Consider the following 17,386-nt stretch of genomic DNA (forward strand, 5'->3'; position numbering starts at 1 on the left):
TGACGGCGGTCTGTATTTTATCAAATCAGGACCAGACAATCCTGTGACTGACTTCATGTGCAATTGCAAATGGGATATGATGACATGCATCAAACCAAGTCAGCGAGCCTGACCGCCCGATCCCGGTCCCGTTAGTCGTTTCATGACTTAGAAAATCAGTTGTTTTAATCAATGCCGCACTGCACTACTAATACACCTTATATCATAAGTGAGTTGGGTTTTATGCGGCTTTAAGCACTATTCCAGCAATATCACGGGAAGGGAATACCAGAAATGGGCTTCACACATTGTACCCATGTGGGGAATCGAAACTGGGTCTTTGTTCTGACGAACGCTTTAAACCCTCGGCTATCACTAGGCATAATAAAAAACTACTGCTTATCATTTACTTCCGTATTCGTTCACGAATTATCCATCAATAATCAGTTACCCCCTTTATAACAAGACATTCTAAAAGTTTATCCGGTGAAAGACTGAAACATAGGAAACGCCATGTGCGTAAAATATAGTAAATCAAAAGGTTCTTAGTGCTAACAATGCTATTGTCCTAGCAGTACTGAATGGTACCACAGTCTTTTCTTTGTTTTTTTTCACCCCACTCGGCAATATTCCAACTATTTGACCCTCATAAATAATCAGGTCTGGACCAGACAATCCAGTGATTTACAGGATGAGCATCGATCCATACAATTAGGATATAAGGTGCATTGACCAAGTCAGTGAGCCTGACCACCTGACCCCAAAGTCTTACCACCCATTCTGCCCGGGGTCTTCATGGGGCCAGTAGTCTTTCCTGCACTGCAACTGCAAGTTTCCCAGCAACACATGGCCTGATCCAGTCTTGGCCATGCAAACCAGTGACTGAAAGCAAGACCAACGTTCCACACCATCAGGACAGCATAACACGCAATCGGGGAACAACTTGGCCACACAATCCCCATTTAGTTGGTTATTACAAGCATTAGGTTGTGTGAACCTGTTCTGACCTGTGACTCTTCTACAAAGTGATCTTAACCCTAAGATGATCATGGCTCTAATGATAATCGATATTTGTATATGAACCCGTGAAGATCTGTGTTAAAATTGGTCTTCAGCAACCTATGCTTGTCGTAGGAGGTGACTAACAGGATTGGGTGGTCAGGCTGGCTGACTTGGTTGATGCATGTCATCGTATCCCAAGTGCTTAGATCAATGCTCATAATGTGAATCACTGGATTGTCTGGTCCTGACTCGATTATTTACAGACCGTCATCATAAAGCTGGAATATTGCTGAGTGCGACGTTAAAAAACAAACAAACGATATTCGTATAGCTACAGTCAATCATAAAGCTACTTTTTACGTCTCAGCTCTTTTCTCCAAGGAACACAAACACAACATTTAATCAATACCAATATATTTTATCAAAACATGATGCCAACAATCACCAGTGGTACCAGAAGTGGCCAGCTACCATTGCATCCATAACAACATCAGCGGTACCAGAAGTGGCCAGCTACCATTGCATCCATAACAACATCAGCCAAAACATGCTTCCTAACAACTTACAACATACCAAAATCGGCAGACATCAATGCATGTGGACTGAAATTCTGGTTCATCTTACACACAGATCACCTAAAACTCCACTCTTGAGAGAGACATTCTGAGTGTATAGACAGGATAAATCTGACTGCATGTTTGGTGGTGTTGGCCAAGGAATGGGATGCGATCTGGGCATGTAACTGACTTCACACTTCATCCAGTCAGATTTAGCCCCCTCTGGCCCCACTTGCACAAAGCGATCTGAGCGCTGAGATAATCAAAACTCCCATACATTAACATAGGCTTACGATAATCTTAGCGCAAAGATGATCAAAACTCCCATACATTAACATAGGCTTACGATAATCTTAGCGCTAAGATGATCAAGACTCCCATACATTAACATAGGCTTACGGTAATCTTAGCGCTAAGATCGCTTTGTGCAAGTGGGCCCTGGACAATCAGAACTTCCCCATCAAACGTTGTGAAGAGAATGTAGACAACAACTATTACAAAAAGTCTTGGGTTTCCAATAGCAACCCAACCATCATTTCAGTTGCATCCAGACATCTTAATAACATCCATAATCATAAGGTGCAAAAAAAAACATTACCAATTTTACGTAAAAAAAAAGATTTTAGTACCTAAATGCTCACATCAAAATGTTACCAGAAACATAGCTGAAGCATCAACATTTCTTGCCATGCAAAATGCTCTCCTACAAATATTGTAGCATGAACAATGTATTGCATGAATGTGACCAAAGCAGTTTCCACTGTATTGTCATATCAAATCAAACACCACTCTCCACCTAACACAGCTAACCTTAAGCACACCAGCATCTATATACATACATCAGTATATTCCAGTCATACAGTAATTGCAACTAGCAACAATTTCTGTACACAGTGAATAGGACTCTGTTAATACACTACACCAATCCTTATCCCCATACAGACTAGTAATTATTTAAGTCAATTACCCTGTCTGTCTAGCTACATATTGAAAACTTCATTTCACATAATTGATGAAAAAATTAATGAAATTAAAGGATATCAAATATTTTCACAGTAGCTCGCTGTACACTGGAGCGTTTCAGAGTCTGGATGAATCACATCTTAAAATTGCTATTTTCACACTAAGACCGTAACTGCTGAGCATAGTGAATCTTCTTTTACTATTCATGTGGTTGAAAACATCTCTGCTGTGAGTTGTATAAAAAGATTGTCTAGTGGTCCATCTGTCCAGATGCCATCCTCGATTATTACCGGTATGATAAATACTCCATGTACAGGCAGAATAGGACAGAAATACACAGGATGTCTAGATGTATATTTGTCTTGTTATAAAACTATTCAAATCACTGACTTTAGAAATGCTCATTCTTAAATTAGTTAACATGTTAATATCAAATCTAGATTAGTTCAGTTTCACACAAGGAAATAGAAACTGACATGGTAACTTCCTTTTGTAAAGTAACAAGCAAATATTGTGATAGTAAAACCCTTTGGGTTTGTGTGCACTGATCTGTTGAGGAAATACATAATTTATACATAATCATTTCAGGACAAATCCTAATAAAGTCATTAATTCATTAATTATCCGAGATCGCGTTGTACAATTTGGACATCAATCTTCATTAAGTTGTCCGAACAAGGTGAAACCAGACCTTGTCATACGCTCACCGATCTCGGAGTAGGCAAAGCAAATGAAAACAATGTTCAATCATTTCAAAGAATTAATTCATATATACACTTTCACACGAAACATCCAAAACGTAACGTATCATGGAAATAAATGCTGATAGGTATACTCGCTTCCACAAAAACTTGCAAGCATCGCATTTTACGCGAGCATTGCCCTTTACACACACTAGGAATCAATGCATTGCATAGAAAGGACTTACATCAGATTTGACATAGAATATAGAATAATGCAGAAATTAGATAATAGTTTCCAAGATATAAACTCAAAAGGGGACTACCTTCGGTGTAAATAATACTCTGATGACAGAGATGTGAAAATGACAATGCACAAACATAATGTAATGTTTATATTTTCACAATGTGACTTTACCAAGAAAATAAAGCTGAAGGGAGAAGATCGAGAGCAATGCAATTTGAAAATAGTGTCTAGCTAAGCTGGCATCATGCATACTGTGTCTGGTTCAGTGTGAAGCTACTGTGGCAGTTCTGGTTTTGGTTTTGGTAGTATTCTGGCCGGTAGCCCTTCTGGGTGCGTTCGTGCATCATCTTGGAGGCCTTGTGTAGTTTGTCTACGAACTCGGGCACACCTGAAATGTGGGGTGGTTGTATAGTTGGGCAGGGGATTTAACAAGTCAGTATTTTTCATAATGTTCACAAAAAAGGTAATTTTCATATTAACTTATATCATATATATGACAAAAGTACCTTGAGAATATACATTGTTGCTCTTATGAAGGTAATGGTAAAAAATCGTTAAATATCAAATTATCAGTCAATTGTCTTTAAAATAAACATGAATGATTGCCATCTTACCTGTTGTAGCCTAACAGATGATTGGCATCTTACCTGTTGTAGCCTAACAGATGATTGCCATCTTACTTGTTGTAGCCTAACAGATGATTGGCATCTTACCTGTTGTAGCCTAACAGATGATTGCCATCTTACTTGTTGTAGCCTAACAGATGATTGGCATCTTACCTGTTGTAGCCTAACAGATGATTGCCATCTTACTTGTTGTAGCCTAACAGATGATTGCCATCTTACTTGTTGTAGCCTAACAGATGATTGCCATCTTACTTGTTGTAGCCTAACAGATGATTGGCATCTTACCTGTTGTAGCCTAACAGATGATTGCCATCTTACTTGTTGTAGCCTAACAGATGATTGTCAACTTACCTGTTGTAGCCTAACAGATGATTGTCATGTTATTTGCCTAACAGATGATTGCCATGTTACTTGCCTAACAGATGATTGTCATGTTATTTGCCTAACAGATGATTGTCATGTTATTTGCCTAACAGAAGATTGTCATGTTACTTGCCTAACAGATAATTGTCAACTTACCTGTTGTAGCCTAACAGATGATTGTCATGTTATTTGCCTAACAGATGATTGTCATGTTATTTGCCTAACAGATGATTGTCATGTTACTTGCCTAACAGATAATTGTCATCTTACTTCTTGTAGCCTAACAGATGACTGTCATGTTATTTGCCTAACAGATGATTGTCATCTTACTTCTTGTAGCCTAACATATGGTTATCATCTTACCTGTTGTAGCCTAACAGATGATTGTCACTTACCTGTTGTAGTCATCCAGCTGTAAACTGAGAGGTATGTCACCTACCTGTTGTAGCCATCCAGCTGTAAACTGAGAGGTATGTCACCTACCTGTTGTAGCCATCCAGCTGTGAACTGAGAGGTATGTCACCTACCTCTTGTAGCCATCCAGCTGTGAACTGAGAGGTATGTCACCTACCTCTTGTAGCCATCCAGCTGTAAACTGAGAGATATGTCACCTACCTGTTGTAGTCATCCAGCTGTAAACTGAGAGGTATGTCACCTACCTCTTGTAGTCATCCAGCTGTAAACTGAGAAGTATGTCACCTACCTGTTGTAGCCATCCAGCTGTAAACTGAGAGATATGTCACCTACCTGTTGTAGCCATCCAGCTGTAAACTGAGAGGTATGTCACCTACCTGTTGTAGTCATCCAGCTGTAAACCCAGAGGGATGTCACCTACCTGTTGTAGCCATCCAGCTGTGAACTGAGAGGTATGTCACCTACCTGTTGTAGCCATCCAGCTGTGAACTGAGAGGTATGTCACCTACCTGTTGTAGCCATCCAGCTGTAAACTGAGAGGTATGTCACCTACCTGTTGTAGCCATCCAGCTGTAAACTGAGAGGTATGTCACCTACCTGTTGTAGCCATCCAGCTGTGAACTGAGAGGTATGTCAACTACCTGTTGTAGCCATCCAGCTGTAAACTGAGAGGTATGTCACCTACCTGTTGTAGCCATCCAGCTGTAAACTGAGAGGTATGTCACCTACCTGTTGTAGCCATCCAGCTGTAAACTGAGAGGTATGTCACCTACCTCTTGTAGCCATCCAGCTGTGAACTGAGAGGTATGTCACCTACCTCTTGTAGCCATCCAGCTGTAAACTGAGAGATATGTCACCTACCTGTTGTAGTCATCCAGCTGTAAACTGAGAGGTATGTCACCTACCTCTTGTAGTCATCCAGCTGTAAACTGAGAAGTATGTCACCTACCTGTTGTAGCCATCCAGCTGTAAACTGAGAGGTATGTCACCTACCTGTTGTAGCCATCCAATTGTAGCACACCGTAGGGAAGGTTGTCTGAGGATCATCATAGTAAGTCAGGACATACTCTAATCCATTCTGTAACCAGACAAAACCTAAATGTACATGCTGTAATTGTACAGATCGTGCACGTTTAAAGAACGAAGTAGCAGTGAATGCAGTCACCACTATCCACACTCTATTATGCTGGTCAGTGAATAACACAGCCCGGACCAGACACACCAGAGGTCACATATGATTAGTCCAATCAGATTTTTACAAGATCAACATCCAGGTTCTGAAAACATGGACCTGCCATGACCTGTTAACTTTGCGCTGAAATTATTATTCAAGATGTGCAGTGTTACTTGATACTGTGAAGCCTATATTACTGAAAGAGTGAAATGCAGCAGTAATAAGTATCTTTAATGTGGGATTCTGTCATTTTGTTTGTCAGGGATGAAAATTCAGTTTTGAACAGCCATCTTGTCCACTCAATGCCCTCCTACACAAGAATGACACAGTGGACCCATTTTGTCCTGGTTCTCCATGATGTACAAGAAACAAGTGAAAATACAAGAAATTCAACTCTCCGATACCTCAAATGGTAAGTTGTCTCACCTCATCAAAGTCGGTGTATGGTTTGATGACTAGAGCTGACTGGTAATCTGTCACTCGGACAATGTTGTCCTGGACTGGGCATATTGGATGGCTGACCGTTCGACTGTATAGTGCCATGATCTTGTTGGTGGGGTCAACCTGGAGGTGCAGACACAATGAGCCATTAAAATGGGACACACACACACACACACACACACACACACACACACACACACACACACACACACACTAGGACTGAGTATCACCTGGCATCTTGCGATGCGATTCGTATAAGAACACGAACTGACGATACTACTAATATCACAAAACACATCAAATAGTAAAAAAATAATTAAATCACTGAAATACAGCTCTAATTTTCTGAAACCTTTTTTCGTACATTTATGTATCGATATCTCAAAAACTTTAACAAAGAAAACCACAAGAACAAAACAGGTGTAGATGAAGGGATGGTTATTAAATGAAACAGTTAGTCAGCGTGTCCTCAGCTACCACGTCCTTGTGTTCTGCCATGCTTATAGGTGGCGCTATGCTACTTCTGCCATTATGGGAGATAACTCTATTATTTCCTGTTCTATTTATAGCGAATCACTATCTCTCAAACTGATGATTCAAGTATTGTGTGTACCTAAGTATCAATGATACCGTAGGTATCGGTGAATCATTACAGCCCCAATATATACATTATTGTTGCTTAAAGTTTCCCTCATCAGTATTCCAGCTATATGATGGCAGACTGTAAATAATCAAGTCTGGATCAGACCTAGTGATTGATATTGTGAACAACAATCCATGCCATCAGGGGACGATGACACGCCATCAACCAAGACACAGAGTCTCACCACCATTAATTAGTCCTTATGACGATGACTGAATGAGTATGGTTTTATGCCGCTTTTAGCAATATTCCAGCAATATCACGACGGAGAACACCAGAAATGGGCTTCACACATTGTACCCATGTCGGGAATTGAACCCGGGTCTTCAGCGAGACGAGCGAACGCTTTAACCACTAGGCTACTTGACCTGGGGACATATTCTAACCCGGAATCCCCACTATATATTCAGTTGGTAAGAACACAGCTAATGTTTCACCGATGTATCACAAATTTATGGCCATTAAGATACAGCTACAAATGTATCGACTGAAAGTTTCATTCTGTATTGATTTGCAAAAAGTAATAATTACAAAATTTTGCAATGACCCTTGCCTGGTAACTACACAGGCTACCTAGCCATATGAACCAAAATAGTAAATCTAATTCCATGTTCTTGTTAAAACTGCCCTAATCACCAGTCCCTGAGACAATGAATGAGTTGGTTGCCAGACAGCATCAGATGTATAACCACATGCCTGCACAGCGTTGACGTACCATAACACCACGGCAACAGGCTAATTTGCATGTCACGTGACCAGACTTTTCTCTCGTTTGTAAACAAACACGATTATTCTGAAATCAGTACTGACTGGCCCAATGCAAGTCTTCGTTGCGTATTGCAAATTGTTGTGTATTATATCATGACTATAGATATGCTACTACGTATATCAACGACTCACAAGGTCATTCAGTTATCTTTGTCATAACAACATCTGTAAACTATTTCAAGCTGTTACCATCAAAAAGAAAATTTTAAGATATTGTTATGAGAATCCATTATACATGTATATTTACTATACGTATATGTAGAATATATTAAATGTACTTTGTTATCATGAAATGTATATTCCTACCTTTTCATATATTATGTTGCTTGTGTACAGATTACCAGTGATCAACACTGACCAATTACACACTTCACTTCACATTGTCTATATGTAAGCCCTGGTAAGCTCACAGCCAAGTTAAGGCTGATGTTATGCAATTGCGGCTTGGCTATTGCTCAACGGGTAGACAAAGTGGTCAGTTCCCAGGTCGGGTTTAGGTGTTAACTGACATGCCATGTCGGCAAGATTTTAAACTTTAATTGTGTATGCCATGTCGGCAATTTGTGAACTATGGTGTATCATGGATTAAACGAAACATTCACTGGATCTTGTTTGGAAATGATGTGATTTTTCATCATAAAGTAAGACTGTTTTTATTGTGATTGATACTTGCTTTTGCTGTTTGTAAATAATATGAATCTTGATTAGACTGCCAGTATTAAATTATTTTTAAATTGTTGTGTGATCTCTCCTTGTTATGTATGGAAACGGTTTAGTGGATCCACACGTAACAATATCTTAATCTAACTCAGAAAATAATTGAATGTACTGAGTATTCGAGCAACATGATCAAGTGCATACAAGTAAAATACAGGCAAGTTAGGTGTGGGACATACAACATTTGTCCAACAGTTTGTACACACATACCGTATATCTTCTCACATACAGGTAGTCGCGGCTGTACATCGGATACTGAAAACAAAAGCGATAAAACAACAAATCATAGAAAACAAGTATTTGTCACAGAGTGACGAAATATCCCCGGCCTGTACACCATAGTACCAAATATGAAGACAATCCAGCGATTAGTTCTTGAGATATTGTGGCAACACCGTTTTCCAACTCTAAAAGCAGATTTGTCTGCTGTGACCTTGAAAATGGGATCAAGGTCACCAAAACCGACTGGTGTCTGCGGAGTCTGTATATACACCATAGTTCCAAATATGAAGACAATCCAGTGTTTAGTTCTTGAGATATCGCGGCAACAAACAGGTGGGACGTACGGACGGACGTACGGACGGACGGTCGTGAATACTATATCCCCCGCTTCGCGCTTTCGCGCGGCGGGGGATAACTATTGCTGTACTCATATGTTCATCAGTCATGTTACAGTGAACAGGCTTTGATATGTAACCATGTGATATGGACCATCGGGACATGAACAGGTCCAGAGCTCCAGATAAGCTTTTGTTGTTGTGGGTATTTTACCCATGCATTTTAAAATCATTGGTATCAGTAATTCTATCTGGGTATTCAAATTTCTGTTACCCACTAGTTTTTACACATGTGGGTATTTAAGTTAAATATTTAAAAACACTATTCATCTAGTCCCTGCAAACTGGTGTCGTGTGGGTTCGAGAGCTTTATAGGACTCAAAAATACCACGATACTTCCACAAGAAAGTGTGATGGCAAATGATCATGATGTAACTGTCATCGTGGAGTTTGGCAAGGTTGACGGAATGCCCGTTTATAATTTCAAAATAAGTTGCTGATTTGCTTATCGAATACGCAGGGTTACTTAACACTATTTTGATGATACGCACAAGTTTTATTTTTGTAGCGTATCTGTAATGTTTGTTGCGTATTTGATACGCTTGGATTTTATTTTACTGCGTATTTCTGCATTTTTTATGCGTATTTCACGCAGATACGCAGCTTATCTGGAGCTCTGCTCTTATCTGGAGCTCACGTGCATAAAGCTAAAAGGGCAAAATTATCCTCACACGTTTGTGTGAGTAGTGTTTGAAGCCACTTTGAACAGCATTCCAGATGTACCACAGCGTGTCAGATAAATGTGGGGGGAAAGCCAAAGTGATGCATGACAAAGACGTTTATCATTTTGGTGAAAATACAAGCATGGGTATGGTGCTGTAAATATTTGAAAAAAAATCATGATACTTGGGGCATATTGGGAATTCAAATCTACGATCATTGGATTCTGGCATGCCTAAGGGATGCAACTCTGCACAGTACATTACGACACCTCAAACATGTTAGACTGGGTGACCCATGCTCCAATACAATAAAACAGAAAAAAAAAAATTCCAAGGAATTTGTCATGGAAATGATCCAATCATGTATACAGTTAACATGACAAAAGTCTGGAATTATTGACAATCACACCATGAAAATGTTTAAAATATTTACACAAAATGTTGCCATACTCATACATGAATGATGAAGGTGGCCTGAATATACCAGAGTCTAGACAAGATAATCCAGTGATTGATATCATGAGCAACAATCCACATCTACAAAGTATGATAACAAGCCATAACCGAACAGGTTCATATAATTCTGTGACCATTTTAACTCAACAGCTTAGACAGGTAAAAGGAAGCCTTCATCAATCATGTGTCAATCAGCAAGAAAAGTGAAAGAACTGTATTCATCAGTTCATGGTAATCGTTGTAATTACCGGAAATTTCAGTGTCCAGTGGACTACCTCGGATCCACTATTCTCGTGTTTGTCGATGATCCTGATGTCGAGAGACAACTTGTCCCACTGCTTCCAGAATTCCACATCCACCTGCAACACATGTATCATCCTGTCGTGCTTCACAAACTGTCATAATATTATCATTCTTTTTGTCTTTGTTTTGTTTGTTTGTTGTTAAACGTTTGTGGTCTGTAAATAGTCGAGTCATGACCAGACCATCCAGTGATTGATATCATGAGCATCAATCTAGATACAATGCGATTCAGATATGATGACATGCATCAACCAAGTCAGCAAGCCTGGCCACCTGATCCAGTTAGTCGCCTCTTATGACAAGCAAGGGTTGCTGAAGACCTATTGTAACCCAGATCTTCACGGGTCTCATTCTAAAGAAGACACATACAGATCAGCAATCCTTGATTATTCAGTGCATAATATCTCTATTCTATTCTGATACATATCCTGGACAATTTCACCACCATGCTTTTTTACAGAAGGGAAGCCACTCGTCTCAATCTCTCATATTCCTAAATTAGCACAGAACTTCTTCTGCTTGTGAGTGCCACTTGTCTGGACGGCTATTTACAGTATCTGGGAAAGCTCAAAACAAACCTTTTTTTTATGAATGGGTTGGTTGGTTTGTGCGTTGTTCAACGCCGCACTCAGTAATATTCCAGCTGTAAATAATCGAGTCTGGACCAGACAACCCAGAGATTGATATCATGAGCATCAATCCACGCAATTGGGATTGATGACATGCATAAACCAAGTCAGCGAGCCTGACCACCCGATCCCGTTAGTCGCCTCTTACGACAACCATAGTCACCTTTTACGACAAGCATGGGTTGCTGAAGACCTATTCTACCCCGGATCTTCACGGGTCTGTAGTGAATGGGTCCAGGGTAGTTATCGTAATAGCCTGGACACATAATGTGCCATCTGGATACGTTGACATGCAATCAACCAAGTCACAGAGCTTGAACATTCGATCATTTAAGTCACCTCATAGTCCTAATAGCATAAGCTGCTGGGGACAAATTTTGACCCAGAACCCCTTAGGAGTACCATTATCATAAAGTATTGTTTGTTTGATGTTTAACGCCGCACTCAGCAATATTCCAGGTATTACGGCAGTCTGTAAATAATTGAGACTGGACCAGACAATCCAGTGACTGACATCATGAGCATTGATCTACGTAATTGGGATACAATGACATGCATCAACCAAGTCAGCGAGCCTGACCACCGGATCCTGTTAGTTGTCTCTTACGACAAGCATAGTCGCCTCTCATGACAAGCATAGTCTTAGGGTTTATCATACAGTGTCCTACAACATGTACAAGCGAAGTTCCATTCAATCCCAGTCTGGGAAATAGCTAACCTGAGTGTTGAAGAAGGCTCTTGCAGGAACGTCATCAAATTTCCCGTAAACTGAAACATAAAATGCACATTTTCCTTAGTTTCAGTATTACTATCAAAAATAAACACCACATCCTGCTTGTTTTTGAGAGAAACAATGATTTCAGAGGTTGGGTCAAATGGAGGTTAATGTTGCATTCAAGATAATTGCAACGTGTGTGGTTGCTTTACTAGACTCATGGCCGGTTTTAGATTTAGGGGGAGATTAGGGATGGGGGGGATATTGGCGGATAGAAATATCACCTAACGTGACCTATGGACATGATCAATGGAGAGGTTGTCAAATCTTCATACTGAGAGGTACCGTATCAGAGTAAAAGATCTGATTATAATGATATTGTATCTACCAGAGTACAAAAAAAACTATACAAATAATTACTCTTGATGAGAGCTCCAGATAAGCTTTTGGTGTTGTGGGTATTGATGAGGTCAATATTCAAAAACAGGGACCGGAGGACCTGGCCCATGCCATGATGAGGAGGTCTGGTCTGACCGCTGAAGGGGTCAGGTCCATGGGTCATTGTTTTTGCATATTGATCTTGCATGAGTAATTAGTTGTTTTGCAATACCGAAATTCACTTTAAAATTTACGAAGCGTTTAAACCGTCCCCTTTCATTACAGTAACCTAGCTGAGAACAGTGAAATGTTAGTACCCGACGGCATCACATTTTCTAGCCAACAAGGCAATATTCATCATGGGACTGGTCAATACTTATCATGTGACGAGTTAATATTCGAGGTCAGAGTCAGTCACATGATTTGGGGGTCTGCGTTGAAAGTTATTGTTTCGTCACATGGTATGGAATAACCAATGGAATTGCAAGATCCCCAATAGAGGAATAACAATGCCGTGCATTACCTTTATACTGGAACAAGCTGGTGTTGAACTCTAGAGGCCTCCTCCACACGATGAGGTGGGGTCTGTCAATGATTTTTTCCCACTCACATGACTGGTCGACAACCTGACTCCGAGTTTTTTGGACCAGTTCCTGGATGTGGACCATGTCATACACACACCTGAAATATGTACAAACTGATTAGGAAAAACACTTTAGTTTCCTGCAACCATGGTAACATGTGCAACCATGGTAACAGTACTTACCATGCTAACACACCTCAAACATGCCCAAACTTATCAGGGAAAAACATGCTTGTCTTTTCTGTAGGTGTCACCCTGGTAACTTAACTATTGCAGAACAGACTGATGATTTCACTTGTGATCCTGAAAGTTTCATTACATCTGTAACCATGGTAACCAGTACACATTGCAAAAATCAACATATATGTTGTTCTTCAAATTTCTGGGCTGTACCTTAGCTGCACCGGTGGCTATTATGAGTTATGTCCCTTCCATGTCACTCCTTTTGACCAATCAGATTCCATCTCTCATATCACTTGCATTTGCTTAAAACAAAATGGCGGCACCCAGTCAAGGCCATCTGATCGATAATCAAGATCTATATTGTGATAAAACAGGTCTTACATTGCAAAGAGCATCAAATTACTCGAGCACCTTGATTAAAAACATTGAAAGATTTGGAAAATTTCCGTTGAAGCCAGGTTGGCAGTACAAATGCTTTGTAAAACCTGCAATCGCCCGAAATCGGCATGACAGTTTACGAACCAGATGTCGTTTTCATTGGACTGTGCATAGACTTGTCAGTCCAGCCAAAATATAACTCCATAATACCAGCCTAGTTCGGCAAGGGTGGAAACCGGACGTTTAAAGTCGGTTAACTCCCTTGCCTCAGGAAGATGTCATTAAACGTGTAAAAGTCCATCAATGCAGTGGATAATACAGATAGCAGATCTGATCTATAAAAACATTACAAATTATTTTCAACACCTAGAAAAAACAATGGTAAATAAACTTCAGTCAAAAAAATTCTAAAAAAGCAGAAACACAAAAATGTGTGACACAAAAGGCCATAAAACTCAGGAATCCAACACTTTTAGCATGTTTAGAATTAATTGTTTTGGAGGGTGGGGTATGTCTCAATCAAACTTTTGAACTGGTCCCTAAGCATGGTAAGCCTATGAAATAAAATGCTTTGATGCTCGACAATCATGACATTATATATAATGTCCTTTGACATGTTTATAGGTGGGAGTCAACAATAGATGTAAAACCTGACTTAACATGTTAAAAAAGGTCCCATTATGATTTTCTTCCTTGTTAACATGATTACCATGGCTACAGGTGTAACCATGGTAAAATACTGTAACTTCTGACAAAACATCGCTTAACAAACATTGACTTTCCTGCACGTATCTTGACATATCTACTCTTTGAAGTGGAATTCACATTTAACAATGTTTAACAAAAACAGGAGGAAGTTAATACATGAATTATATAAAAAATGATAAAATATTGTGCAGTTATCATGGTTATAACACTGTAACAGTAAGTGTGTGAGTGAGTATGGTTTTACGCCGCTTTTAGCTTCATTCCAGCAATATCACGATGGGGGACACCAGAATTGAGCTTCACACATTGTTCCTCTGTGGGGAATCGAACCTAGGTCTTTGTTATAATGAGCAAACACTTTAACCACTAGGTCACCCAACTGCCCTCAAGTATGTCTATTAGGCCACAATAAATTAATTATTGGTTTTTCATCCAAATATTTTGAAATGATGGGTGGATGCATTTACATCAATAAGTAGTCGGTCAGAGTATTCTTCTCATGAATCCTGGTTGTTTTGGATATGGTGGATCTAATCACTGTTTATCAAGTGAGTGAGTTGGGTTTAACGCCGCTTTTAACAGTATTCCAGTTATATCGCAGCGTGTCAGCTTAACATGCTTAATGTGGGATGAAAGCCTAAAGTGATGCAGGTCTCAGATGTTTACCACTTCAGTGAAACCCACGAGCACGGGTATGGTGCTGACAAACCTAGAAACATAATTGGGGCGAACCCGGATTCAAACCCACAATCATAAGTTTCTGGTGTGCCCAAGGGACGCAACTCTGCACAGCGAATAACGGCGCCTTAGAAAACTGGGCCACCCATGCCCATTCATCAAGTGAAAACAAGGTGAAGAAAGAAGGAAACCCCCACACAATGACTTAAGCCATGAGTAGCTACGGAGGCAGGTGTCTGGTGGTGGTGAAAATCTAATAATTGATATATCATGACCTTAATTATAACTATCCATCATGCTGTTTCATTTAATATACATTGTTTTTAAAATACAATGGAAGTGTCCAACATCTGGCAGTGTTCTTGCCTTTATTACCATGTTAACATGCCTATGCACATCGATGAGTTCATTCAGCATAGCTTGGTATACAAATGGAAATATTATGTAGCTCACTGGCCTATATTACAAAAAAGTTCAAGATAGTGTGTGACACTACGACATCTGTTTTTATACATGCAGCCACTAAGAACATGTAAGAAAGGAGTTCAATTCTAGAATCCACTTGCTCAAGGAGAAGTGAAAAAGATATAACCACTTTCCCTGATAAAATTTCTTGTTAAGTCGAGCCTCTCCATTGAATGAAATGAAACTCACTGATGACTTAAGTGCCCTTGATACGGGAGACCCGTTTGTTCAGGGTTGTTTAAGGGTTGAATATTGTTGATCAAGTTGATATTAGCCAGGCTGAGTACAGTATGATGGGATGTCTTCACAATGTTAATATTGGAAAACAATCTCATACAAGAGAAACACTGAATGAAATATGAATTTGGAAATACAAAATTACTAGAGATGATTATTAACAATTTTAACAGGTACTACCTGTTATCATGGTTATGCTATACATATCATGTTTACATGTGATTAAGTTTATCACCATGATCATGTGTCATTGTCCCATAAAATACACCAGACTCAACATTCTGAAACAGTTGTTCACGTATCCATGATCTACCTGTGATTAAGTTACAAAAGTACACATAAATAACTCAAAAGAAGTTTCATGCAGTTTAAAAGAAATGAAATCTGAAGCTGTTTTGTACCAGGAAGAATATATTCTAAAATCTTCTTATTTTAGATGCTGCTTTTACTGTATTAAAATAAAAATCATCACACATGTAGCACTAGAGTATATTTCCAGTTAGTTTTTACATATTTTGTATATGATCATAATCATGATGATGGCATATCTGCATATGGAACTGTTTGATGAGTCACCATTTGAGATCCTGCAATCAGTGATAGCGACATTAAGGCATCCGACCATGAAGATAAGGAGTAGAATAGCTCTTCAGCAAACCATGCTTGCCGTAAAAGGCGACTGCGCTTGTCACAAGAGGTGACTAACGGGATCGGGTGGACAGGCTCGCTGACTTGGTTGAAGCATCGATCACAATAGCGTGGATCGATGCTCATGATATCAATCACTGGATTGTCTGGTCCAGACTCGATTATTGACAGACCACCATCATATAGCTGGAATATTGCTGAGAGGGCCGTTAAACAACAAACAAACAAAACATATGGTGTCATGAACTGTTATACAATGTATACAATACAATTAATGTGACACAATACTTGAGAGTTTGTCTCCTTTACTTTCTGTGTGTCTGTTTTGACTATGGGTTGCGGCCGTAGTAACCCCTGCCTAGATATTTTTAAAAATCAATTTAACCAGTGGCTAGAATTATTTAAACATCATACATGTAAATATAAAGTATGATGTGAAACAAGCAAATGTATTCCCGTGTTGTTACGGACAAGTATCCGGGATACTGCAGTCAAGACTACAAACCTGTTGATGACATCGTCTCCTATTTTGTTCTCTTCCCACGAGAAGAGTGTTGCTGCCAGAACGCAAAACAAGGATTTCTTGTGAAAACGACGCAAAAGTGAGCTGCCGACTTGATCGATCAGCTTTTCTCCATAGAGTCTATTGTAAAAAGCCATAATTTGAGTTGCTCTTTTCAGTCTTTGAGCAACTAAGAAACTACATTGTTTCTCAAAACATTCTGCGATCACTGTGAATTTGTGATTACAATTAGCCGACAGTTCTTTAAGAACCGTCGACCAGTTTTGTCCGAATAACGCCCTTGCACATTCACATCCTAAACGGCCGGCAGTTTTCTGAATACAGATTTCCTTTCTTTTGGTGTTACTTGTGCGCAAAATGTGTCTCATGATAACCCGCAGGTTCTGCAGTGTTAATTCCCTTGCCATTATGACATTAAATCGCTGTGATCACTCAAACACCATTTGACATCATGTCCTCCAAACTGTTGCAGTCGCATGGACGAGGTTCAGTTTCCATAATGCGAACATCGATAAAATGTTATCGCTATATTGATATATCATAACAAACAATATACATTTCTTTCATGAAGGCCGTATTAAATGTACAATAATGTAATAACAGAGCAAATTATTTGCAGTTTAGTTGCCACTGTTCATGTTCATATAAG

The 17,386-nt window shown here is 39.5% G+C and overlaps 1 protein-coding gene across 1 annotated transcript; it reads right to left on the reverse strand.

Moving 5' to 3' along the window:
* Positions 1-1,378: 1,378 nt before the first annotated feature.
* On the reverse strand, positions 1,379-17,254 carry LOC124147211 (stAR-related lipid transfer protein 7, mitochondrial-like). The gene is made up of 8 exons (XM_046517848.2): positions 16,720-17,254; positions 12,858-13,015; positions 11,960-12,009; positions 10,558-10,668; positions 8,785-8,829; positions 6,432-6,569; positions 5,825-5,909; positions 1,379-3,816 (listed from the first exon to the last, which is right to left on the reverse strand). Exons 1-8 carry the CDS (start codon positions 17,142-17,144, stop codon positions 3,671-3,673), a joined length of 1,158 nt encoding a protein of 385 aa, XP_046373804.1. The 5' UTR covers positions 17,145-17,254; the 3' UTR covers positions 1,379-3,670.
* Positions 17,255-17,386: the final 132 nt, after the last annotated feature.

This window comes from Haliotis rufescens, unplaced genomic scaffold, assembly GCF_023055435.1.
Source record: "Haliotis rufescens isolate VD_foot unplaced genomic scaffold, xgHalRufe1.0.p SCAF_39, whole genome shotgun sequence".
NCBI classification, from domain to species: Eukaryota; Metazoa; Mollusca; class Gastropoda; order Lepetellida; family Haliotidae; genus Haliotis; species Haliotis rufescens.